The sequence below is a fragment of the Perissodus microlepis genome, chromosome 6, assembly GCF_051167445.1.
Source record: "Perissodus microlepis isolate ML-2025 ecotype Zambia chromosome 6, ASM5116744v1, whole genome shotgun sequence".
NCBI classification, from domain to species: domain Eukaryota; kingdom Metazoa; phylum Chordata; class Actinopteri; order Cichliformes; family Cichlidae; genus Perissodus; species Perissodus microlepis.
This window is the reverse complement of record NC_140466.1, coordinates 4823749-4850952: the sequence shown is the minus strand read 5'-3', so window position 1 is coordinate 4850952 and position 27204 is coordinate 4823749. Positions and strand designations below refer to the sequence as shown.

Below are 27204 nucleotides of genomic sequence, written 5' to 3'. Positions count from 1 at the left end.
GGTTGACAACACAAATGAAATTGTGTGCTATAGCCTGTATGTGAGCATACGGTGTCTTCTGCCATCCATTTCACAGCTTTTGAAATATAATCCCTCATGCGTCTGTAGCTGCTGTCTACATCTCCATTCATTCAGGCTGAAACCTTTGAAAATAACAAACTCCACTCCAGCAAACAGGCACATTTGGCAGTCACATTGCCACCTCATTCTTCACGATGCAGTGCTTTGATTTGCATATTTTGCCACACCTCTCATGCGTCACGGGAGGGGGTCACAGTTTAAGGTCAGCCAGCATGAATCCCAAGGACATTCAGGCATGGATGAGCCCTGGCTGCGAAGGCGCCTTCTGTGACCTTCAGCTGGCTACGGTAACCAGGGACACGGCTTGGATTTGCCCATAAACCTTCACCTGCTGCAGATCTTCTGCTCATCTGAATAGAGACTTGGGGAAAAAACCCGATACATTTCCTGCTCACTGTCTCAGTCTGATTGCAGCTGTAGCCTCTGTAACAGACTAATGAAGCATCTCCTTATCCACCCAACCCTCGCTTTGCATCTCCTCTCTCCTCTTCACACCCTCCCCCTCCCTCCCTCTTACACAAGCGGGTGACAGATGTGAGCCACTCTGGAGAGCACGCAGACACCCAGCGCTCGGCTGCCAGGCGCCGATGCTCTTATAGGTTGTGTGTGAGTGAGTGTGTGTGTGTGTTTCTTTTGCATAAACTTGTAGTAGTGCTGTAGTAATCTGTCCTTTTTTCTTTGCTTTTCCAGTGTGGGTGCATGTGTTTAGGTGTGTGTGTTATTTCAGTGTAGCAAGTGCAGCCTTTAATCTCACTGCTGTGTGGTCGCAGATGGGATTTTCATCTCAGCTGGAGAGTGGATGTTCATGCCAACAGGGGTATTTCCAGTATTTTCTAAATGGTGTAGAATTGAGGGGGGGCTAGTCCTGTTAGCTCATGAGCAAATTTCCTGCATTCGGAGGCATGGCTGCCGCTTAACAATATGGCAGCAGATGTTTCAGTAATGAAGCTGAGAAAATGCAGAATTGTTACAACTGTCAATATGTTTTATTCTACTCAATGGTAGAAGTAGTTGTGTAGCTTAGCTTACTTTAGCTAAATAAAGGGTTTAGAGAATTACAGGAAGTGGACCAAGCCACTGCGGCGCATTTAAGAGGGAGTCCATTTTTGTCTAGGATGGACCGTCTCCTAGGCTAGGCGCTTCGCTCATGTCCTATCGGGAGGAGTCCCTGGGGCAGACCAGTGCTCACTGAGTGGAACAGATCTCTCGGTTAGCTTGGGAACACCTTGGTATCCCCCCGGAAGAGGTCGCCAGGGTGAAGAAAGTCTGAGCTTCTCTGCTTAGACTGCTGCCCTCCTGTGAGCTGAACCCAGATAAGAGATAGAAAATGGATGGATCCATTATCTTCGTGGTTGTAGCGAGGCAAACAGGGTATTCCAGATGTCCTTTTTCACAGCAACACTTTGCAGTTCTTCCCGGGGATCCCAAAGTGTTCCAGGCCAGATGAAATATATAATCTGTCCCGCAGGTTCTGGGTCTTCCCTTCCCCTCCAAGTTGTATGTACCCAGAAACTCCACAGAGACCCATCCAGGCAACACTCTGATCAAATGCCTGAACCACCTCACCTGTCTCCCAGGAAGGAAACTCTATCCTGAGCCCTTCCAGCTCTCAGAGCTTTTCACTAAAGCCTCAGTTATACTTTTCATGTCCACTCGGGTCCAAGTGGGGTAAATTTCATGAACAGTGAACATGAGGGTCCATGCGGATGTCCACCTGCTTGCCTGTTTCAATGATTGCGCAAACTCATCTGTAGAGAATTTATATTACAATGCACCGACTAGGCATGCGCCCCAGGCAGTGGACTTTAAAGAAATATAACAGGAATAACTACTTAGCCATTGGATCTCCAGCCATCCGTGTCCGTAACAGAGTATGATCAAGGCCTAAGGCTGAGCCCAGCCACCCTGTGGAGAAAACCCATTTTAGCTGCTTGTATGCCCAACCTTATTTTTGCGGGCATATCTCACATTTCATGACCACAGGCCAGGGTTGGAGGGTTGATCAGCTGATAAATCGAAAGCTTTGCCTGCCTTCCTTCAGCTTCTGCTGTCACAGTGTCCAATTTTCACCAGTGTGGGGGGTCGTTGCTCAAAATAATGCAGTACACATCGATTACTTTTAGAAAATATCATGCTTAACATTACTTAAGTACTCTGTCAAGAAGGTAATTTTTCACTACTGCTACTGTAACATGGCCTGAAATACGTTGTCACATTATCATACCAGTGAACAATACAAACATGTTAGCACACCAATGCAAATCCCAGTCCTAATGATGACACGCAAAGCCGACAGCAAAGTCATAAAAAAATCAAATAAAAAGCCCAAGAGGTTACCTGTTTTGTTACCTGTTGGAGATGATTCAGTTCAATTTTATTTATATAGCGCCAAATCACAACAACAGTCGCCTCAAGGCGCTTTATATTGTAAGGTAGACCCTACAGGCTCTGGCTGCTTGGCTGGAGTCTGCATGCGCTTAGCGTTTAAGTCATTTTGAGTTCTTTATCAGCTTTTATGCAGATGCTCACAAAGAGTTGATTTTGTGTTAGCAGCAGTGATCTTTAGACAGGATACAGTTTGCTATTGTGTTCTTTCCCTTTCGTGCAATTACAGTTAAGCTACTGTTCATATCTAAATTCCTTAAAAACTGTTGACTGTGACGCCATTTCCCTCCAACCTGCACACAAACTGAAGTCGGATGATTGCAGCATGAGGAAAGAAAATTGCATGTTTGGAGGGGTTTTGTATCTACTTGTCTTGTAGGTGACTGAGGAGCCATAATTGCATCTGTCTTGTGATTATTGAATTTAGGGCAGAAATATCTTACATTACTGCCATATAGAAAAATGTAATGTGATTACCGTAATGTGTTACACACAGTGCTGACTTTTACAAAAAAAAAGTTGTTAAGGGTAAAGTAACTAATGGTAATAGAAAATTTTAAAAAAATCAACTTTTTTTTAATTTTACTGTAATCATCAGATCACATGGCAGCAACTGAGTGAATTAGACATGGACAAGATGAAAAGTTGGGGGGGGGGGAAAGGTGATTTAAGTGACATGCATGGTTGTTGGTGCCAGACGGACTGGTCTGAGTACTTCAGACTGCTGATCTACTGGGATTTTCCTGCATATCTATCGTTAGGGTTAATAGAGAATGGTAAAACAAAAAACAAAAAAAAACAATCAGCTGCAGTTCTCCGGGTGAAAATGACTTGTTGATGTCCGAGGTCAGACTTTCTGATAGAAAGACAACAGTAACTCCACTCTTTACAACAAAGGTATGCAGGAGAGCATCCATCAAACCTTGAAGCAGATGGTCTATGGCAGCAGAACACTACACCAGGTGCCAGTAACAGGAAACTTTGGCTAAAAGATTTGGACAGTAGAAGATTGGGCTCCTTAGTACCAAGTGAACATCATTTAAACAGCCAAGGTCTCTCTGGGTGTTTTTTCTGACCCATCTTCTGATGGCTGCTTCCAGCGGGGAAAAAACAGGCCATGTCACAAAGTTCAGAACATCTCAAACAGCTTTCTTGAACACTCATTGTTCTGTCTACCTCGTCTCACACACAACCAGTTGGGAAAGATGGCCGCCCCCCCTGAGCCTGGTTCTCCCAGAGCTTTCTTCCTTTCAAAAGGGAGTTTTTCCTCCACACTATCACCAAGTGCTTGTTCAACAGGGAATCATCTGATTGTTGGGTTTTTCTCTCTGTTATTGTAAGGTCAATAAGGGACTGCTGTTTATGAATTGGCGCTATGAAAATAAAACTGAATTGAATCGAACTAAATTTTACTCGATGCCCTCCACAGTTACCAGATCTCAATCCAATAGAGCACCTATGGGATGTCGTGGAACGGGAGGTTTGCATCATGGATGCACGGAAGACAAATCTACAGTAACAGAGACCAAAATCTCTGAGGAATATTTCTGGCAACTTGTTGAATCTAAGTCTCAAACAGTTAAGGCAGTTCCGAAGCTAAATAGGGGTCCGACCCAGTACAGCTTTACCGAATGAAGTAGCCCAAAGTGTATTTACCTAAACTAATTAATGCACTATTATCTCTTATAAGTAAAGAGATAAATAAACAATGAAGTGACTAAACCAATGTGAACAGATGCCACTGATATATGGTGTACTCACTCCGTGCACAGAAAATCATGACCCTAAAATAGAGCACCAGACTGCAGTGACTCAATCAGACCCGAACAAACTGGGTGCCAGTCCCTGCATACCAATGCATTCACATAAACACAAATACAGTTAATGCAGCAGACGCATATTTCAGTCTCTCTTATACACGCGCACACACACACACATACATGCACACACACATATTTCCGCTCACTTCATGTGTAATGTAATCACCTAGGCTCTCCATGCCTGCTAACCCAATAAAGCTGACAGTCTCCAACACACACAGTTACATACACACAAACAAACACACACATGCTCCAGAATACATTCAACTCTCTCTTGGTTTCTTCTCCTTTCCGCCTCAGTTTTTCTGCCACTAACCGTCCGACTTACAGGAACTGTTTCAGTTACAAACTTCAGCCTCTGACTGAGCTCTTATTCGTTAGCAGCTAAGCTTCAAGTCACTTTATCCACTGACCCATTTCTGCTGAACAGCTCAGAGTTCGGGGGCTGACTCGAGCCGGTCCGAGGTGCCAAAACGAAGCGTCTGGGGGAGAGAGAGTTGGATCGACGGGGCTGACAGAGAAAACAGACACAGAGCGTGCTCTTTCTTACATTATTAACAACGCTCACACGAGAGGACAAAGAGAGTGGAAGATTGGTCGAACATATTAATGCTGCACGGGAGACTCGTTTGTACCCGTGTGTACTGTATGCTGTTTGTTCGGGTCTGCCCGGTTGTTGCGGAGGGTGACCAGGCGCGGCGGCCATAACCGCTCCTCCGAGCGCCATCTGCTCCACGCTGCAGCAACTGTTGCCAGGGTACCTGCTCTCCTCTCCTCCCCTCCAGCCCACCTTTTACTCCTCCTCCTCTTTTGGCTCATCACCTCCATCGCATCCTCTCGATTTTTCTCCCCAAACAAGATCTACGCTCAAATCCTCCTCCTGTGGTTGTCCTTCTGCTCTCATGCCTCGTTTCTCTCCACACACATGCTCTTTTCTCTTCCCTCCAATTAATTTAATTTGCCTTTTCATTCTGAAGAGGATACCTGCTTTTGATTTAATGAGCTTTATTGGCGTGAGATTTAATTCTTTGTATATTAGCGACGCTCCAGTGAAGTATTAACAGCGCTGAAATAGTACTAATTCTAATTCATTTACTGTGTTTCCATTATTTTACTCTTCGTGTCTGTCTTCTCCATGTGTCTTTATTTAACTAGAAGATGTATCAGAGCTGTGCTTTCTTTAGGAAGATGCCACTGTGCTGCTTTTTCACCACCTCCAGGAAAATCTTTAAGACTTTTTCCTCTCCTCTTTCCTCTCTAACCCGTCTTTCTTCCGTTTTTTCACTCCTTTGCAGTTGTGTGGACATGACTCAGGGCCCCTTCTCTTCAGAGAAGAGATGGAACCAAAGAAAGAGTCGAGAAAAGAGGACTTTGATGGGGTGGGGGGTGTTTAGAGAGAAGGAAAGAAAAGTGGTAGAGTGAGAGAGGGAGAGATCGTAGATCAGAGCCGTCATGATTGAGCCATCTGCTGAGAGGAGGCCAGTGAGACCCGCACACACACGCCTGTGCTTAAAGATCACCACTGCCACCCGTTGGTCATTTCCCAACACTACAGCTCGCCGTCTCTTCCCCGCTCTCATGCATCGTCTAACTGCTGCGCTGCCATCCGGGCACAAACATGCCATCCGAAGATGAGACACGTAGCTCTGAACATCGATCAGTCTGGTCTGGCTGTCTGGTGAGCCAGTCCTAAGCAGCCGATTCTGTTTGCTCCACAGGGCTTTTTGTGCTCTAATATATGAGGTTTATCTACACGTAACTCCTTTCTAAGAAGAGCCGAGCCTCAATGCGGATTATGAGGCTTTGGCTCTTTCAAAACATATTGAGTATACTGGTGTGTTACTGACGCGAGCCAGCGCTGTGATTTGGTGCTGTAATCCCGCGTTCGCTGTTTCATTCTTGCCCTGCAGTTAAATGTGATTTGTTGTACACTCTTTGTTCCTGTGTGCTGGTGCATTTTTATGCGAGCAAACACTCTTTACTGGCCTGAATCATTCTTTCCTCTCCTCTCAGTCCTCCCCCTTTCTATTGCTGGCAGGCCTAAACAATGTCCACTCTCGTTCAGCTGTCTAACCTTTAATAGATCCATAAACACTCCACTCCCATTGGCCAGAGCAGGCCATTTCATCCTATTAGAGATTAGCATACGCCTGAGTGGAGGAGGAAGTGCTCTTTATATGCTAATGAGGAGATAATGTATGCAGCACAGCGAGGACAAGCCGGTGCCCCCGTTGGGAGGACTCAGGGTGGCCCAGCGTGCTGAATCTTGAGGCAGTCTTGTCTTTATCTTGTTTTTCACTGTCATTCACAGACAGCTGGACTGTGTCTTTGTGAGTTAAAATACATCACAAGGCTCGACTGCAGCGTTATGCCAAAAAAGGACCATGCAAAGCCGGCAGTCTAAATGCCTCCATCTCTGATAGTGTATAAAATATGCCTTCCTTATGTATCTGATCTTATTGTGTGGCATTCACTTGTGATAAAGAGCGATAACAATGACTCGGTGGAGAGGAGATTTTCAGAGTCTGAAATGGTTTTGTTAGATGCCGAGAAGCTCCTTTTTGTTTGGTTTTACGCCTTTAACCGAGCATACATGATTAAAAATGGCTTCAGTGGAATATTTAAACATCTTGAAAACTACATATACTTTGCTTTCTTGCAAAGAGAGTGTTAGCGCTGAGAGTTTTGACCTGTATGGTTTACAATTACACCTTCGCGTGTATTCTTTTGACTCACTTGGCATCGCTAAAGAGAAATTCTTAACAGAAAAACTGTAAGAGTTTGTTTACCATGTGGCTAAATGCTACCTAGCTATACAGCATGTAGTGATTCACTGGTGACCTCGTGGAAGTTCTTTCTTTGCCTTCCCGTCATCGAGTTTCGTGTAATTTCTCCTGATATACTGACAGACAAATAGACAACATACATACAAGCTGGTTAGGAATAATATTATTGCAGCTGTAGCTTTATAGAGCTTTATAGATGCTAGTTGGCTGATTTTTTTTTTAGCTTTTCACACAGAAGGTGGAGCTACAGCCTACTGTTTCCTGTCTTTATTCTATAGACTGTATATAAAAAGTTGCCATAGCTTCTGGATATGAGAAGTTTTATGATGCAGAACCATCATCAACCTGCATTCTTTCTAATGGTCAGCAGGGGTCAAGTCCTCTGACTACCCACTATACTCTGTGACCTCATTAAATTCTTTGTATTTTGTTAATTGTTGTCATTATTAAACTCAAGAAGGGTGACAGGGAAGGGCTTGCTTTAGGGAGGAGCCAACTGATGACATCATAGTGGCTACCATCTCTTATATACAGTCCATGCTTTATCCTAGGCTAAGCCAGCTGGCTGCTAGCGTCATATTTAAATGACGGCTGTGCAAGTGTGCTGTGATGTCTTATTAGCTGATAGCCCACCTGACCTGCTGCCTTCTTCTTTCTAGGAGCAAGGTGTGGTGGGGATGTCACGACCACCTGGCGCCATACCACCTCCTCACCCCGCTGGCGGCGTTGCCTCTGGGGTGGGCCCCAACCAGGGATCAGGTCCGCCTCCGGTCTACCGGCAGGACGTGATGAAACAGATGATGGTGATGGAGCAGGAGAAGAGGGCGCAGATGCACATGATGGAGCAGCAGAAACAGCAGCTCTTAAGAGAGCAGAGACAGCAGCAGCAACTCTTGGCTGAACAGGTGAGTTTATGTTCATGTCATTCAGTGGGGGTGATGATTAAACAGGAAGGAAGGCCTCTGTGACTCATCTGTCACCCATTAAATTATAATGTGTGCGTGTGTGTGTTTGCTTTGTTTGTTCATACATCCATGTAGATTTGTCAGCATCTTCAGCTCAAACAAGAGCAGCTCATCCTCTCTTCTTCCTCACTGTTGTCTGGTTGCATGTATAATTACCCTCAACCAGCCCCCTCTTCACTACTTCCTTTTCATCTCTTCAGTGTGTGTCTGTGTGTGTGTGTAGCTGTGTTTTTGTCACATGCCGCCTGCTGTGATAATATGGTGTTTTCTTTTTATTTCTCTCTCTGTGAGGGAATCAAGTGTTAAAAGAGTTCTGAACTCTGGAGTCACCACCCACTACGAAGGGTTTTAATTGGATCTGCAAAAACATACACAGACACACAAATATGGGTGCCCAAAAGGAACGCCATCCTGCTGGGATTTAGTGTATGTTGTTAACTGAGTATAAAATGAGCAACCTGTCCATGCATACATTCAGGACCCGCTTTAAAATGTGCAGACTGCTTGTTAATGACCAGACCTTTCAGGTTTCTCTTTATACCTGCAGAACAAACTGTGGCTACGTCATTACACTAATCAGTTATGATGCTGTTAATGCAAACGAGCATCACACAGGTTATGTATGCAAATCTAATCCCGTCAGCACACATATTCCTCTCTTCTTCTGTACCAAAACATCTGTTTTAGTACAGTTATACCCAACATCTGCCTAAACTCAACAGTAAAAACATCTGCCTAAATTCAATTACAGCAACATCTGTCGTAACTCAGCTGTATCAGCATCTGTCTTAACTCGACCAACATCTGTCTCAGCTCAGCTGTATCAGCATCTGTCAGAACCTGTCTTGACTCAGCTGTGCCAACATCTGCCTGAACTGGCTGTACCAACATCTATTTTAACTCCACTGTATCAGGTGGCCAACATATAACAAACTCTAGCAACATCTGTCTTAACTTCATTATACCAGCATCTGTGTTAATGCAATTATATCATCCATCTTAACTCAATTGTACCAGTGCCTGTCTTAACTCAGCTGTACCAACATCTGTCTCAACTCAGCTGTAACAACATCTGTCTTAATGCAATTATACCATCTATCTTAACTCAGTTATACCAACATCTGTCAGAACTCAACTGTTCTGATATCTTCTTCTGCTGTCCCCAATGCTGTTTACCCAACACATCTTCCCAAGCACCAAATCACAAAAGCAGTTGCCTTAAGAGGCTTCATGTTGTAAGGTAAAGACCCTACAATAATGGGACGAAAACCCCAACAATCAAAGGACCTTTGAGCAAGCACTTGGCGACAGTGGGAAGGAAAAACTTAATTTTAATGGGAAGAAACCTAGGATCAGGGAGGGGCGGCCTCTCTCAGGTAGAGGCGGCCTCTCCTGAGCCTCGGTGACTTTGTTTAGGATGAGGGGAGGAAGAGAGGACAAAGACCTTAGTGCAGCATTTGATACTGTCGACCATAATATCCTATTAGAGCGATTAGAACATGCTGTAGGTATTACAGGTACTGTGCTGCAGTGGTTTGTATCATATCTATCTAATAGACTCCAATTTGTGCATGTAAATGGAGAGTCCTCTTCACACACTGAGGTTAATTATGGAGTTCCACAGGGTTCAGTGCTAGGACCAATTCTGTTTACATTATACATGCTTCCCTTAGGCAGCATCATTAGAAGACATAGCATACATTTTCACTGCTATGCAGATGACACCCAGCTCTATCTGTCCATGAAGCCAGATAACACACACCAATTAGTTAAACTGCAGGAATGTCTTAAAGACATAAAGACCTGGATGGCCGCTAACTTTCTGCTTCTTAATTCAGATCAAACTGAGGTTATTGTACTCGGCCCTGAAAATCTTAGAAATATGGTATCTAACCAGATTCTTACTCTGGATGGCATTACCTTGGCCTCCAGTAACGCTGTGAGGAACCTTGGAGTCATTTTTGACCAGGACATGTCCTTCAACGCACATATTAAACAAATATGTAAGACTGCTTTCTTCCATTTGCGCAACATCTCTAAAATTAGAAATATCCTGTCTCAGAGTGACGCTGAAAAACTAGTTCATGCATTTATTACTTCCAGGCTGGACGACTGTAATTCATTATTATCAGGATGTCCTAAAAACTCACTGAAAAGCCTTCAGCTAATCCAAAATGCTGCAGCAAGAGTCCTGACAGGGACTAGAAGGAGAGAACATATTTCTCCTGTTTTGGCTTCCCTTCATTGGCTTCCTGTTAAATCCAGAATTGAATTCAAAATCCTGCTCCTCACATACAAGGTCTTAAATAATCAGGCCCCATCTTATCTTAATGACCTTGTAGTACCATATCACCCTATTAGAGCACTTCGCTCTCGCACTGCAGGCCTACTTGTTGTTCCTAGAGTATTTAAAAGTAGAATGGGAGGCAGAGCCTTCAGTTTTCAGGCCCCTCTTCTGTGGAACCAGCTTCCAGTTTGGATTCAGGAGACAGACACTATCTCTACTTTTAAGATTAGGCTTAAAACTTTCCTTTTTGCTAAAGCATATAGTTAGGGCTGCACCAGGTGACCCTGAATCCTCCCTTAGTTATGCTGCAATAGACGTAGGCTGCCGGGGGATTCCCATGATGCATTGAGTTTTTCCTTTCCAGTCACCTTTCTCACTCACTATGTATTAATAGACCTCTCTGCATTGAATCATATCTGTTATTAACCTCTGTCTCTCTTCCACAGCATGTCTTTTATCCTGTCTTCCTTCTCTCACCCCAGCCGGTCGCAGCAGATGGCCCCGCCCCTCCCTGAGCCTGGTTCTGCCGGAGGTTTCTTCCTGTTAAAAGGGAGTTTTTCCTTCCCACTGTCGCCAAAGTGCTTGCTCATAGGGGGTCATATGATTGTTGGGTTTTTCTCTGTATCTATGAAGCACCTTGAGGCGACTTTTGTTGTGATTTGGCGCTAAATAAATAAAATTGAATTGAATTGAATTGAAAGACACGCTGTGGAAGAGAACCAGAGATTAATATTAACTAATGATGAAATGCAGAGTAGGGCTGCAGCTTAAACAGATTATTTTGGTAGTTGACTAATCTGCCAATTTTCTTTGATTAGTCGATTAGTCAATGATTATTTGTCTCTTATCGCCGCTTCCTGTGGGCAAACTTCCTGTTCTAGGCTCCAGTGACTCACCTGCTTAAGTCTGCCCACCTGTGATTAGCACCCTGTTGTCTCGTCCCACAGCAAATGAAAATAATGACCTAGGAAACACATGAATTTGAAAATAATCAAATGTATTTTTAACATTACATTAAAAATGAAATGAATAAAAATATTAGGTAAAACAAGTTAAAATGCGAGTATTTAAACAAAAAAATAACGTGCAAATAGGAAACAAAAAATGAATTCTGCCCATAAGTTTAAATAAAGCTTCAAATTAAATCAGAAAGATTTTGTGCCCCGATATTGCAGTATAACAGAGAGTGGGTTCAGGGTCACCTGATCTGGACCTAACTATATGTTTTATCAAAAAAGAAAGTTTTAAGCCTAATCTTGAAAGTACAGAGGGTGTCTGTCTCAAATCCAAACTGGGAGCTGGTTCCACAGAGAGGGGGCCTGAAAGCTGAAGGCTCGGCCTCCCATTCTGCTTTTAAATGCTTGAGGAATGCTGCAGTCTCAGAGCGAAGTGCCTGGTTAGGGGGATATAGTAATATGAACTCTTTAAGATAAGATGGAGCCTGATTATTCGAGACCTTGTATGTGAGGTCGCCGCTGTTCCCAGCATCTATATAACTTCATCAAACTTTAACTGTATCAGTATTGTGGAATATCGGTGCCTGATCTTGACAGTATGAACAACTGTCTCAAGTCTCACTGCCTCACTGTACCGGAACCCTTATTGTACCTGGACTTAACTAACATCTACTGTAACAAGCATCTGTCTGTTCTCAGCTACATCTGTCTCTACCTTAAAATCTCCTTCATCAAACATTTGTGTACCTACATCTTTATATTATTTACTTTTGGCTGTTATTGGCTCTTTAAGGGCAGGCATGGGTCCAGCTCAAGTGGCCATTAGAGGAAGTGCAGCTTTTAGCACTTTACCACATTGGGTTCAATCCGGCTATAGAGGAGCAAAAGAAAGGTTCTTCTGCTAAACTATTCTTACTGTCAAGTGTGATTCTGTTCTTCTGTGTATCTCACGCCCTAATGATACAAAATTCATGAAATAGGTATGAGCAGCTGTAACACGCTTTCAGCGTACTTGCTTAGCAACTTCCATCTGTCTGTGTCTGCAGCTCCAGCAGCAGCAACATCTCCCCAGACAAATCGGCCAGGGCCAGAGGAATCCATATCCCCAAGTCAATCAGTACCAAGGTGAGACAATGAGCACGTGCATTAATGTCACCTGTGCAGCAATGCACACACGGCATGCGCCTGCGCAAGAATGGCTGCACCCCACAAGATTTTCTCACACGTTATTATTTATTGGACCATTAGAAAATGGATTTAGCACCCAGATGGTTATGTGTGTGTGTGGGGGGGGGGGGGGGATGGCTACAATTACACACGCATGTTTTGTCAGCAACAAGTATGGTATACATGGTGGCGCTCCAAGACATTTAGGAACGTAACAGATTTTGCAGTTCATTCGGTGCCACGTTCACAGACAGATATGTATGCAAACAACAGCACTGACCAAACATCACCCTGAAACCAAGCCTCGTCCTTTCTGTCTGTCTCTGTCAGATACATCAGTTGGCGCTCAGATGCTCTCCAGCCTCTCTCTCCCTCCTCCTCTCTCCGGGAAAAAAAATACAAAATAAAAAAATAAAAAATTCTGCTCTGCCTGTTACCACGGCAACTTGTCTGTCCTGGATCCCCCAGAGTTCCGGTGAAGTCGGAGAGATGGATGAGAGCAGGGGAAGTGGGAGAGAATGGGAGGAGGAGTGAGAGCGGGGTGGCTGGCAAGTAGAGGAAAAGGTAGATGGTTCGGTGGGTAGAAGGGGAGGTTGAACGGAGAGATGAGATGATGGAGAGACAAAGAAAATACAGAGGAAGCGAGAGAGAGAGGAGGAGAATGAGGAAGAGAGTCAGGCTGAAAAACCATTTATAGCCATCAGTGTCTGCAAATGAAAGAGATAATATGGAGAGGAAGAGGAAGCTCCGGTGTGAAACTCCGGCCTACAGATATACACATTAACTCAGCTGTCCTGCAGTGTATCTGTGATTGTGCTCATATCACCTACAAATCTCACACTCGATATATTTGTGATCTGTGAAGTATATAGACAGTTACCTGCAACTCTACTCACTTCCTACTTACTGGAGTGAGTGATCCTCTTCATTCTCGCTCCTCTGTTACATTTTCAGCCTGAGCTGAGGTGGGGGATTAGTGGAATGATGTCAGAAGTGGGTTTATTATAGGATTTAAAGCCATTTCCACGCTAGCAGACCTCCTCAGCTCAGCTGCTTCTGAGCATCTAATAGCAAAAAGTAGAGGAGTGAGATGTTGGTGCTTCAGTGTGTTTAGTTTTATTTTGGTGGGATAGGATTTGGGCCAAATTGGATGGGAAGCATTCGTTTCCAGAGTAAAGGGGCTGTCGTGCAACATAAATCTTTGCCTCAGCAATGACTTATTAGAGCCGTCTTATGGCCTTTGGTTCATTTAAGTGGCTCTACTGTGTAAGCTCTCAGATTTTCCCCTACAACTATTTCCTCATCTGTTTGCTAACTCCTGTTATTTTCCACTCCTAGGTACCCCTCAGGCTCTCCAGAACATTCGGGCTACCCGCCTCCTGCAGCAGCCGCAAACTCAGCAGCAGATGGTCCAGATGAGTTCTGTTCAGGCCCAGGGTGGTTCTGTGGGACCCCAAACTGACATGGGACTACCCTACAGTAACCAGGGATCCAACCAGGGTTCCCTGTATGGGCTCAACCCCTCCATGAGCCAAATGATCCACCAGCAGCAGCACCAGAGCCAAAGCGTCCAAGCCTCCATGGGTCTTCCGCCACAGCACAACCCCACCGGAGGGCCACCCCGGCAGGCAGGTGCGGGTCCTGGAGTCGGAGGTATGCCTGGAGGACCCGGAGGTGGTGGAGCTGGAGGTTATGGAGGGCAAGGGATGTTAATGAACTCCATGACCCAACAACCTCTTAAAGGACCTCCTAATGCCAAAGCTCAAACACAGAGACTGCAGAGCATGCTGGGAGGAGGCGGTGGGGGAATGGCAGCAAGTGGCTGGCCGCAGCAGCAAGGACAGAGTCTGCAGGCCATGGGGGGTGGAGTTGGAAGGACTACAGGAGGAGGGGGAGGAGATATGGTGGGGTTCAGCTCTGCCCAGGGTTATGGGATGCAGCCGGGTCAACCCCCACGCATGGCTAAACAACACTTTCAGGGCCCGGGACAAGGGATGGGCCAGGGGATGGACCCCAGGTTGGGCAACCCAGCTGCGGGTATGGCTGGCCCAATGATGGGCCCTCACATGGGTGGTCAACCAAGGACCAACCAACCCCGCCCCATGGTTATGAACCAGGGAATGAACCAGGGGGTGATGGGCCAGGGAATAACTGGGATGGGGGGTTTCGTGCCAGGCCCTGGGGGGCCAGGATTAGGGGCAAGTGGAGGTGGAGGAGGTGGATCTTACGGACCAGGGGCGGTCGGGGTTGGAGGTCAGCCGCAGGGCTACCAGAGGACAGCCAATCAGGACATGTCATCCTATGGATACGGGGGCGGGCCCTCAGGCGGAGGAGCCTTCGGATTGGGCGACGGCTCGGGGGCAGAGCTGGACTCAAGTGACGGTTGGATGGAGGAGTTTTTCTCGAGCTAATAGCCAACGGGGAAAGTTGTTACTGGATGAAATAAAAACATTTAAAGTTGGACAAATTTTAAAATCTGAGAAAGTAAAACAAAAACGATAACATGACATGGACTGGCATGTTTTTGTTTTGTAAAACATGAGCAAGATTATAAATGAGTTCCTGTGTTACGTTTTGTGCGTATGTATGTGTGTGTGTGATGGAGAGAGCTATCATTTTGTCTTGTGCATATTAATGAAAAACCAATATAGAGATTAAGAAGTGTGTTTCCTAATTTTCCCTTTTTTCTCTATGGAATAAATTTTCTTCAGTGTTTGAAAGCGAGGCCCATTCACGCAGCAGCGCTTTGAGCCCGAGCTTCAGCAGGGGCTGATTGGAAACTGTAGACTGATGAAGGGGAAGCGAGACTTGTTCTCAAGACAGCAATTTATTTGTGTTTGTGTGTTTGTGCCACCCTGATCAGTGCTTCAGATCTCTCAACTACGCGAGGAGCTGAAGGGAGTAGAAAGCACTCTCAACGCTCCCATTCCTCCTCTTAGATTTGAGCCCCCCCTCGTACAGACACACAAACACACACACACTCACAAATCTGATTCCCTCACGCTCCTTCACTCTGTTCCTTTCACTTGATTTCCCTCTCATCCTCCATTCCTCTTTCCTCCCGTCTTTCCCACCCTCTCTCCAGAGACTCGTTCCTCGCTCTCAACGCTCCTTTCTCTGTTTAAACTGTGCACATCACAACAGAACAAATGATGCTCCTCTATTGTGCCACGCAGCCTCGCTCTGCCCTCTAGTGCTTTTGCTAGGCAACCGACCTGAGTGGCATTTTTATTTAATTTTTTTAAAGGGGGGTTGTGGTTCATTTCCTGTGTTGTGTCGCTGTGGTTGCACATGTAGACAAAGACAAAGGCAGTAAAAAGCTGAGAAAAGGAGGAGAGATTAGGCAGCTAAAGCAAGCACACGTAGACAACAACAAACAGACAAACAAGCGTCAGCCCGGGAGGATGTGCAGATGTGTGAGAGGCAGCAAACAGAACTAATATTAGGCTACACATTAAACCTTCTGTCTGCGTGACACAAACCACATCGCATGCATCAGGCAGACAGAAACGATCGCTGGGCACTGAATGTATTCAAGCACCACAAGTGACTTCTTCTTAAAGAGACGAGAAAAAAGCTCATTGAAAAGCCGCCCGCAGTGTTTTATTTTGTCGCTGTGTTTTTCTTTTACAGTGAATCTGGTAGTTTGTCAATTACACACGGAAAATAAAGTTTAAATTAGTTTTGGCTGAGTTTTGTTTCTTAGTTCGTCATCTTTTGAAAATCTGTTTGGTAAAAAATCTGTGGCTCAGCTTGTTGTCACTTACCGTAGCCCTGCTTTACATCGTGGCTTCTCTCAGCTGTAAAACGCCCTCGTTTCAAACTATAACTGTGCTATACTGTAACACTACTGTGAAGAAATACAAGTCGGGCCCTTCTGGCGCTTTACAAGGAAATTGAACCACTGCTAAGCCTTGAGTTTGTTTTAAAGAGAGAGAGAAGCTTCAGATAGCCTTTAAGGGACAGCTCACCCCAAAGATAAAATTCTCATACTTTTCATCAGGTGTGCAGTTTTATTTGTCCTTCGTCCGGTCAGCTGCAGAGATCATGATCTGGTTACTCAGAAAACATCCACAAACCATGTGCTTTACCAAACTACAGCCACCAACAACATCAATGTGCAGAAGTAAGAGTGTAACTACCAATGATGAGAAGCTTGTACAATAGTAGTGATGGAGTTGAGTGTCAGTGCTAACTACACACTTCTATTGGCTGTAATTCAGTATAAAGAAAGAAAATCTGTTGGTTTTGAAGTCCCAATGTTGGCTTGTGGCCACGACTCTGAAGGTTTTTCTGACCCAAATATGACCCTATTTGTATGAGACAGTGGACTGCTAAGCTATGAGCTCACACTTGCATGCTTGGTTAGGAAACCGCATCATTAAACTGTACAGGTGCACTGCACATCCACAGGTACCTGCTAGTTAGTGCAAACTAACTTCAAAACTGAAGCATGGGTTGCTCCAAAAGACACCGAATGGTGAGAGGTCCAGTTCAGTTACCCCAATTGGCATTTCTGAGGCTTATCAGACAGCCATCATCTGTTGCTATCAAAGTTACCATGGGATGGGTGTAACATATAACAAAACTATACCCACTGCACAGGTGATATAAAGGGGTAAGAGATCAATGTCATATTTGTTTAGCACCAGGGTGTAAACATGTTTAATTCTGCTGTAAAGCTGGGCATTTTAACATGGGAGTCTATGGGCAAGTGAAGGCAGCCTCAAGTGGCCACTAGAGGAACTGCAACTTTAATTATCATTATTATTATTATTATTTATTTTACACACGATTTATGTGATGTTTGGAGTAACCGTTTCATGATTCGTAGAATAAAAATATTTGCAAAAAGTGCTGTTTCATAGAGATGAATAAAGAAAACTGGAGGCTGAAGGAAAAACATATAAAATGAAGGCTGGGGTGATCAGTCCCTTTAAAGTGTGACAGCAGTTAGTATCGAGATAATCAGTGCTTCCACGGAAGTTAGTGTCTCCCTTCCCTCTCGACTTCCTCTGCCCTGATGTGTGCATAATGAATATGTGTCAAAAAGGTTTTATTACTGTACTTGTTGGTAACATCTTACATCGCTAACGCTTTAAAAGATGAATGAAAGCGTGTCTGCATTACTTTGTATTTAGCTCATCAGAGTGAAAGTTTGGAGGACGATGCTGTAATCAACAAAACCAAAAAAGCCTTCTTCTCTGTAAACTAACTCCTTGTCATCATCTGTTCTCATGGTTGTTGGTGTTGTATAATCCAACCCTTTAAATACGAACTTTAACCACCACGCCCGTCGTCCTGTAAGCGCCGCTGTGTTTGGCAGCACCCGCGAATGAATTTCTGTACTTTTTTGGGGGGTTTCTGTCACCTTTGGGGAGTCCTCCATCTCACTGTATGGAGACTGAATGTCAAGAATGGGCGGATATGTAGGGTTTTTATAGCATTCCCGAGTTTTACCAGGGGGAGCACGGTCACAAATTTAAAACCCTCTCGGTCGTTGAGCCTGCCTCGTGTAGGAAAAGCAGCGGAGCGCCCAAACCTGCGGGGGCTCCAATGCTCATGCTTCCAAAAGTTTGATGCCAGTCCAGGCAGGCTCATAAATCACATGTTAGAGGCAGTTTGTGGGAAAACACCCAAGGATTACGAGTCCAAAGCGGAGGCAGGAAGGTATAGAAACATGTGTGGGTCAGTGTTAAGGTCACAGCCAAAGTGAGGCTGCGTGACCTGGTTTGAAATCCCTTCAGGAAGAGAAAGGAAGCTTCCTCCAAATATCATTATGTACCGGGACCAAGTCTGTAGACAACATTTTAACGAAAACTGTTGTTATTGATGTTCTTTGTTTTATTTTATTTTTTTTTACTGGTGCTGACATATATGTGATTATGAGAAAAAAACTATATAAAAGATAATGGCTATTTGTAAATATGTTTTTACAGGTTTAAATACATCAGATAATACAGTCTCTACTCTGTAAAGAATTTACTGTTTGTTGGAAAATAGAGAAGTATTTTTATTTTGAAGTTTTTTGGTTTCACTTTTAACCCATCTGAGCTATGCCATTGCACTTCAGACAATGTCTTACTACTAATTTGTATTGTAAACCTCCTCTCTTTTTTGGTATTTTTTTCAGTTGTTTTTTCTAGTTTGAGATTTGACTCGGTTCTTAAGCAGTGCTTATTTCTTTTTATCCTGTACAGAATTCTGAAAATGTTAACAAAAGATAATTACAAGAGACTTTTTTTTGTTTGTTTTTTCAAAAAGATAAAATAAAGAGAGACTATTCTCGCTGATCATATTACATGAAAGCTTCTGTTTACACCTGGTTCATTTACATCATTTACACAGCAGCTGTCAACACATGAAACGTGCACTCACTGGACACTGTTAGGTACACCTGGTTAGTAATGGGATGGACCCACTTTTTTACCTTAGTTCTTAATTGCATTGATTCAACAAGGTGCTGGAAAAATTTCTCAGAGGTTTTTGTCCATATTGACATGATGGCGTCTGCAAGCACATCCGTGAGGTTTCTGAACGTCAGCGGGTCGCCTTGACCGTGTTAATATTAGCGTTAACGAGCAGTTGAACAGGTGGCTGGTGAGTGTTTATAAACATTTACTTGGAATTCACTCAGTATTGCTCCAATCACGTCCAGACTGACCCATTAGGCTAAATTAACTGAACATAAAGGCTCAACTAAACTTTGGGCAACTTTGGTGAGCAACTTTTAGAATCACGTTATCTGAATACAGCTTCACTCTCAGACTGCAGAGATACATACCATCTCTACTTTTAAGGTTAGTCTTCAAACTTGTAGCCTAACCTTGATGGCATGATAAAGTAACCCTGAACCATCCTTTATTTATGCTGCTTTGGCCTCAGGCTCCTGTGAGATTTACCATCATTCACCGAGTCATCCCCATGCATTTATATGCCAGTATTTCTTTGCCATAATTTTGTCTACTCTCCCTATAGTTGGTGTATGGGTATACTCATATACTCATCTTTTCTGTTGTCTCCTCTCTCTCACCTCCAAAGCAGTGGGAGCTGACTGGAGAACAAGCCTGGTTCTGCTGAGGTCTCTTCCTGTTAAAAAGGAGTTCTTCATTCCCACCTTTTGCCATGACTCACTCATAGGGAACTTTCTGATCATTGGGATTCTCTTCGTAGCATTGTATGGCAAGTTTATATTGTAAGCTTTACCTTGCAATATAAAACGCTTGTGCTTGTTATAGATGCAAAATAATACATGTTCATGCTTTAAAAGACGATAGGAGGTGGTTGGATCCGCTGCCCCTATTCCCAAAATTCCAGCAATTATCTTGGAATTATTATGATATAGGTTAACTCCATCCATCCATTGTAATATGACACTATGCTTTTTTTTTAACCCTGATATTTTTACATTACTTTTTTTTTCTTCCACAGATGGGTGAGGACCTGTTGGGTTCTTTGTGTCCTCTTTTGCAATAAAAATTGAAACATCCGGTCTCAGGATGATGGTGAAAAACTAGCTCATGCATTTATTACTTCTCAGATGTTATATGATTTATATTTATTATAATTTAAATCTACTACATATATTCTTCTCACATTGGCTTCACTTGATTTCTTTCCCCGATAAATTCAGAATTGAATTTAAAAGCCTTTTCCTCAGATACAATGTGTTGAATATTCAGATCCGATCTTATCTTAAAGAACTCGCAGCACTGTTTCACCCCAACAGAGCACTTTGCTCTCAGACTGCTGGCTAACTTGTAGTTCCTAGAGTATTTAAAGTAAAATGGCAGGCAGAGCCTTTAGCTTTCACTCAATCTTATTTTATTTTGATACTGCGCCCCTTCATACATTAGTGCACTTCAGAGTGCTTTTCGTTGAACTGACAGTTATAAGCTGGTAATAAGAAAGAGCAAACTTGGCAAAACAAAACAATTAAAGATAAAAAGCCAACATGAAATAAGAAAATATATAAGAAAATCTGCAATCATCAATAAACTAAAAGTAATTTAATAATGTGTTGCTGGAAAAAAATAAAAGACGAAAGGATTAAACAAGTGGTAAAATTAAGAAATCCTGCAAATGGATTAAGAAGAGAAATCATTAAAAAAAATCTGCAAAATTTTAAAAATTAAAAATAATTGAATAAAATGAAATAATTCTGGAAAAAAATGAGTTAAAAATATGAAACATAAAATTGAAAATATTTTAATATAGTGATGCTGGATAAAATTGATTCAGACTGACAAAAAGCCAGAAAATAATAATTTAAATATAAACCACTTTGGAAAAAAATGAAAACTGTACAGTGCATTCTCATTTTTTTGCATGTCCTCTGCCACACCAAAATAAGGAATACGACATTAAATGACAGAAATAAAGACATAAAGGTGGTTTTTAATATTATTAATGCTACATAAAATAACAGAACCTACTTCCTGTTTTTCACTTTTTACTGTAGAATTTCCTGTTTTGTAAACAGTACAACAGTACAATACATTTTTTATGAATTCACAGAAAATGTATTAGTCAGGGTAAAGAGCTGCCAGTACCTTTTCTGTAATAGTTTGCATTTATTCACAAAGTCCTTTTTCTTACATTGTAAGCCCAGGGAGCTGTGTTGGAGAGTTTCTTTGAATCAGCTTCTTACAGCAGCATTTCTTTCTAAGGTAGAAAACTGGACATATTTTTCTCAAGACATCTCAGAGCTTAAACATGTAGTTAAACTTCTTTACACTGTAGGAAAGGGGAACAATCTGGAGGTGGTTTCTTTTTCCATGGGTAATTAGGCCAAAGTTTTACTTGTCCATCTCACTAAAGACGAAACTCGGTCGTGCAAAACCACGGTGTAAAATTAATTTGAGCCAGGGTGACGATGAAGGTTTTCTGTTTATACATCTATAGATTTCAACACGTTCAGGTTCTCCTGCAGGCTGGTCCGTGGCTGGTGGTAGTTGGTGGTTGCATACAATGACTATGTGTGTGTGTGCACAGGGAACATTCACACTTACTCTGTTAAGTAGACAAGCTCATTTCATTCCAAGGTTGCAAGACTGACAGAGACAAATGCACACACAATCATGTGGCGCCTAAAAGCAGACTGACTAACTGCTTCAGTAATGTTTTGTCTAACACACCCAATTTACATAATTAGACTGGAATATGCTAAAGAGCAGAGCCTTAATGCTGTCTGCTTGTAACTGTGACAATGAATAAGGGACACCCTGTTGGTGTCAGGCAGACAGAGAGACAGACAGACCACATGCAGGGCCACGACCTTTTCAAAATACATCTTTTCCATCCCTTTCAAACTCTTCCTTATTCCTCTTTGTGCCACTCCTCTTCGTCTTCATCCCTTTTCTTTGCCATGGCCACCATACTCTTCTTCTTCCTCCTATATTTCTGCCACATCTTTACCTTCTCTCCCATGCTGCTTTGGTTCTTATCCACTCACTATCCCCCACCCAACATCACCACCCCCGCACACACATACACAGATATCCACCAAACACTCCGGCTTTCCCTTCTGACATTGATAAATGGAGACTTGCAGAGATGACAGCATCATTACTCATGTTCAGCAGCGACACCACCTAGGACAGAGAAAAAAAAACGAGCGTAAGAGGGAGGATGAAGGACAGGATGGGAGGGAGATGGTGAGTGAAGGGGGTGGAGAAGAGAGGTTGCAGTTGGAGGTGTTTGCTACAAATGTTAACATCTCCAGAGAGCACGATGTTGAGCTGTTCATTACTGATGTGAAAAGCAGAATAACTGTGAACTGTAGCATCTGAGCAGTTGAAAGTAATCAGTTTCAGACATAAATCAAATAAAGCTGCAAGAAACTAATATGTTCTTTGTCAAGAACTCTTTTAATTGGTCACAGTGTATAAATCTCAACAGTAAAGCATCTGTCAGATATCAACAGACATCAAAACAAACTTTTTAATATGAATTTTTAATAAGAACTATGTCTAAAAGCTGGATTTTTTATAAGTAGACCTTATCATCTTCAGCTCTAGTAGAGTGGCTTTGCATGATTTGCAGTTCAAAATAATGCAGTTTATTTCAAACTCGTCCTTGGTGTGGCCTCACGTCCTACTTTGTATGAAAGAAGCTGATTTTCTCCTTTATTAGGCTAACTTGCTGATTGGCTGCCCATTATGGAAGTATAAACAGCAGGTAGGCGGAGCTTCACAGTTAGAGTTGTATGCCTGAAATGACCATATTAGGTATATCCCCTATGGATTTGTGTACAAATCCACTCACCAGCCAGGGCCTGTCTGTGTCGAGTCTCTGTGTTCTTCCTGTGTGGTTTTCTCTCCTGATATTCTGCTTTACTTTTTGCTAGTGTCCTTGCAGCATGAAATGATACCTGCAGCCCTTTGAGTTGGAACAGGTAGTCCAGCTCTTCCAGGATAGCACATCCATACTTACCAGCAAGGTCCCCGGTAGGTGGAGCTAAGATGTAAGGAGAGGAATTTAGAATCTGGAAAATACAAATGGTGGTAGGGCTTCCCCATCATGTTTTTTATAAGTGTCTCTTTTTATTGTGTTATTCTCATTAATCCACCTTTCTCATATCACATTGTGCACAAGCCCGATTACTTTTATTGCATCTCAGTCACTCCCACCTGAGACGAGGAGGAGGAGCTGAGGAGGCGAGGAAGAAGCACGAGGAAGAAGCACGAGGAGAGAGAAGCGAAGGCAGCAGACGTTTAACAAGATGAGACATCCTCATTTTAAAGTGATGTCATTTAACTTTGACTAGTGCTGGATTTTATGATGTAACAGTGCTCAGTGCACTATATTTAAATTTATAGCCATCTTAATTAAATTCACAAAAAAATTGTGCAACATGGAAAAATATTATCATTTGTTTGTTTTGTGAAAAGTCCTCCTTCGGTGGGTTGTACATTCCAGCTGTGCGCTTTACATCTTTTTCTCACTGAAGGTAAAAATACTTTTGCAAAGGATACACCAGAGCATCCTCAATTAATCTCCTCCTGCACCCATCTTTCCTCTTTCATCTATGGGCATTTTAGGAGTTGAGACAACCGTCAGCACAACACACTGAGATTGATTTCTGGGTCACAGGCAGGAGGAGGAAGGACAAAGGAGACGAGGAGGCCAACTCAGAGAAATGAGAAAAGCCTTTTGTCTCTTATTTTTTGATTCTACACACTTGCAATAGAGCAAAAAGTTCTCATGCCAGCACAAAATACCAAAGAAAGTGCCCACTTATTTGCAGGTCACACAAAAACAAAGAAGCAATAAAGAAATCATTTAAATGCCTCACTTTTTGTGGGAAAGTGTGGGGGTGTCAGCTTTGTTTTTGTGTTCAATGTCCATCAAAAAAACCAAAACAAACCGACTATATTTCAGATGGGTTCATTTCACCGAGCAGAATTACTCAGCCAGTAACCTCTGAATGAGCTTGCAACAGCTTCTCTAAACATTTACAGATTCATCCTCAGGCTGAGATTCAGGAAGTTTATTCATGTTGAAATTGTTGCTGCCCACCCTTTTGATACAAAAAGCACACAAAGGTCGAGAGTGAGTTTGTGGCTGGCTGATTGAATGCAATGTCTGGATGGGTTTTTCACAGCATCAGCATAAAGAGAAAAACAGGTCAGGGGTGTCAAAGTGAGCTCAATAACAGTAGAAGAGCAACAGTAAGATAAATACTATCACATGTTTTCTTTTATGGCCAGTTAAGCATCCGAAATATGTCAGAAAAATAACTGAACTGCATGATTCAAGTAACAGCTAACTACATTTTAAAATATACTTTTATACTAACAGGACATTACACAATAAATCTTTTTTCCCCCCAGAGCTGTTTCACCGTCACCCACATTTTAGTTTCACAGATAATCTTTTATTACACATTTAATATGTATGCCATCTAGTTCAAGTGGATTTAATTCATACTTAATTTAGTCATTTTTCCATCCTCAACACACAAAGCCTGCTTAGAATAAGTATGTACTATGGATTAGAGGCACACTGTTAATTTAAGGTCTTCACACAATAAGAAGTGAAAAGAAGTGTCTGTATTGGGGGGTCCATTTTCCAAAAAGCTAAGACGCTGGGTCAGATACAAAGAAGACTTCAATAATGTGCAAAACCCATCAAAAAGACATCTAAATGGCGCGTACCAGTCAAGGTTAACATCTGTTTAAAAAGTAGCATATACCTTTTTAAAAATACTTTTTATTTGGCTGTGAAATGGTAAATAGTTCTATATTTTGGTTTCTGTTTGTTTTTTATTGAAGTTCTAGTTTTTGAATTTTTGTTGTATTGACTTTTGGAGTTCTGTTTTGGCCGCCCCTCCCTGAGCCTGGTTCTGCCGGAGGTTTCTTCCTGTTAAGAGGGCATTTTTCCTTCCCACTGTCGCCAAAGTGCTTACTCATAGGGGGTCATAAGATTGTTGGGTTCTTCTTCTTATTGTTGTAGGGTCTACCTTAAAATATAAAGCGCCTTGAGGTGACCGTTGTTGTGATTTGGCGCTGTATAGATAAAACTGAATTGAAGTATCATGGGAGTAATGTTTGACTTTAGCTCTTGCTGTATTATTCGAGTCCTGGTTCCTGTCATACGATATCTTCGAGTCCAAAAAGAACCTTTTAAGCTTGATGTCATGAGCAATAATGACCGCACCCCAAATAGAGCTCAAAACTTAGAAGATACTGCCATGTTTGAGCAATTGTCTCGTAAATATTTGGACAGGGACACAGTTTTTGTGACTTTGTCTCTGCACATCACCGCAGTAGATTTTAAAACAAACAATCAAGCTGTGATTGAAGTGCAGACTTTCAGCTTTAATTCAAGGGCTTTGAATAAAGTATTGTGTTAACTGTTTAGGAATTACAGCCCTCTTTATATGTAGTCCCTCATTTTCAGAGGTTCCACAGCAGACATGTAGACATAAGTAGATAAGTGAGTGATAAACACTTTGATGGCCAGTTGAGACCTGTTCCCTTGTTATTCTATGACAAATCAAGCAGATTAAAGATCTAGAGTTAATTCCAAGTGTCTAACTTGCATTTGGTAGCTTGTTTGGTAGATTGCTTGATTTAAAATGCTCTGTGGTTGTGTACAGAGGCAAAATTACAACAACAACAAAAGTAAGATTAAGTTACAAAGTGTTTTGGGTGTTTGGAGGAGGTTATTCATCACAAAGTTAGAGTCACGTTATTTCTTCTTGCATTTGAAGTTTATTCAGTGTTCCTTCCCCCTGCCTCAGCTATCTGTTAGTGTCTGTTTCCTGCCTCTGCTGTCATGTTCAGTGTGAAGTCTTCTTGTTTCTGCCCTCTTTACTTTGGAGGTTGCTTTTTGCTGTTTGTTTTTCTTGTTCCAGTTTGAGTAATGAAAATGCTGATTACAGTATTTAGGTGTGTACTGCAAAGGGTGGAAATACTTCAGTTTTCGGTGCATGGTCTTTTGCTTACTGTGTCTAAGTTAGTTTGGGCCTGTATACCTTTAGTATAGTGGAGAAATCCAAGGATTAAAAAAGGAAAATTCTTTATGAGATGATGAGAGATGAGATAGCCTTTATTTGTCAGTTGCAGGTCTTTTGCCCAGGGAGTATAAATGTCTGCACTTCTTTTTATGTTATATTTCTAAAGATGTAGGTAAAAAGCGCCTAATCTCTTTCTTGGTTAGATTAACAAAGTGCAATTTCATTATTGCGCAGGGGAGGTGGTAAAAGGCCTCATGAACTCTCACAAATGTCTTCATCGGTCCTCAAAAATCGTCAGCGGCGCAGACAGCGAGTTAATTACAGCGCGTTTCCTCCTGTAGCCAAACGCTTACAGACACACACTGTCAGCCTTGTGCACACTCCAGAGGCACTGTTATGGGCTCTAATCACAACGACAAATGAAGTGTCACAAAGAGTGGGAGATGAGTTAGAAGAATCATTCACTCTCTCCCCTCTCTGAGAGTAATAAGATGAAGAAATGTAGCCGGAGAAGTGTGGAGTGGAAAGACATATGGAGGGGAAGGGAACAGGGGAAGAGATGGTGCAGAGCGAGAGAGAGAAAAGTGTGCGTGTCAAGTTGATAAATGTGGTAGCAGAAGACATTGTGGCGGTGGAGGAGTAGGAGGCCACCAGATAACAGCAGAGCAAGGCCTAAGCTGTCTCACACCGTGAATAAAGCACCCCTCTGTCGCACACGCAAACACACACAGATTTCTAATTACCTTCAGATGACTTTATCACTGTTTCATTAAGTTATTTAAATGAAAAACATCGCACTGTGCAAAAGTGTTCTCTACGCCGCCCCAGCATGTTCAGGATGTATAAATATATACGTGTACTTAATCACATGCTTAGTGAAGTGTCCACTCGCTCAGCTTTAAAGTAGTGCAGAAGTAGTCTGCTTGTTGGCAAATAGGCAACAAATTACGTGGCGGTGAGCGATGATAGGGCAATGATAGGTTTCGTCTCTTTTATATTCATTTGGTGTCCTCTAGTGGCTGAAATGGGAAGTGGCTCCCTTGTACGTTTGTCCACTTTGCCAACCTTTTGCACAGGACATTTATGTCACATCAGATTTTATCTGAAGCTTATCGCTGGAATGTTGCTGCCTTTCATGCTGTGCTGAGAAATTTTACGCACAAACATGTATTTACGTGTTTTTTTTTTTAACAAACAAACAAACAAACACTGTTTTGGTGGCTTTTACTGAATCTCCTTATAGCATATTGCACTTACTTCCGGTAACATAAGAAAAAAATGTCGTTTGGTGCTGT

The 27204-nt window shown here is 42.6% G+C and overlaps 1 protein-coding gene across 1 annotated transcript in view; it reads left to right on the top strand.

The window, feature by feature from the left end:
• maml3 (mastermind-like transcriptional coactivator 3) overlaps positions 1–18755 on the top strand; it is a 142002-nt gene extending 123247 nt beyond the window's left edge. Inside the window, exons 4-6 of the mRNA XM_084930317.1 lie at positions 7732–7977; positions 12327–12405; positions 13786–18755. Of these exons, the coding sequence (XP_084786443.1) occupies positions 7732–7977; positions 12327–12405; positions 13786–14858 (1398 nt within the window). The 3' untranslated portion in view covers positions 14859–18755. The remainder of the gene's footprint in view (positions 1–7731; positions 7978–12326; positions 12406–13785) is intronic.
• The last annotated feature ends 8449 nt before the right edge of the window (positions 18756–27204 follow it).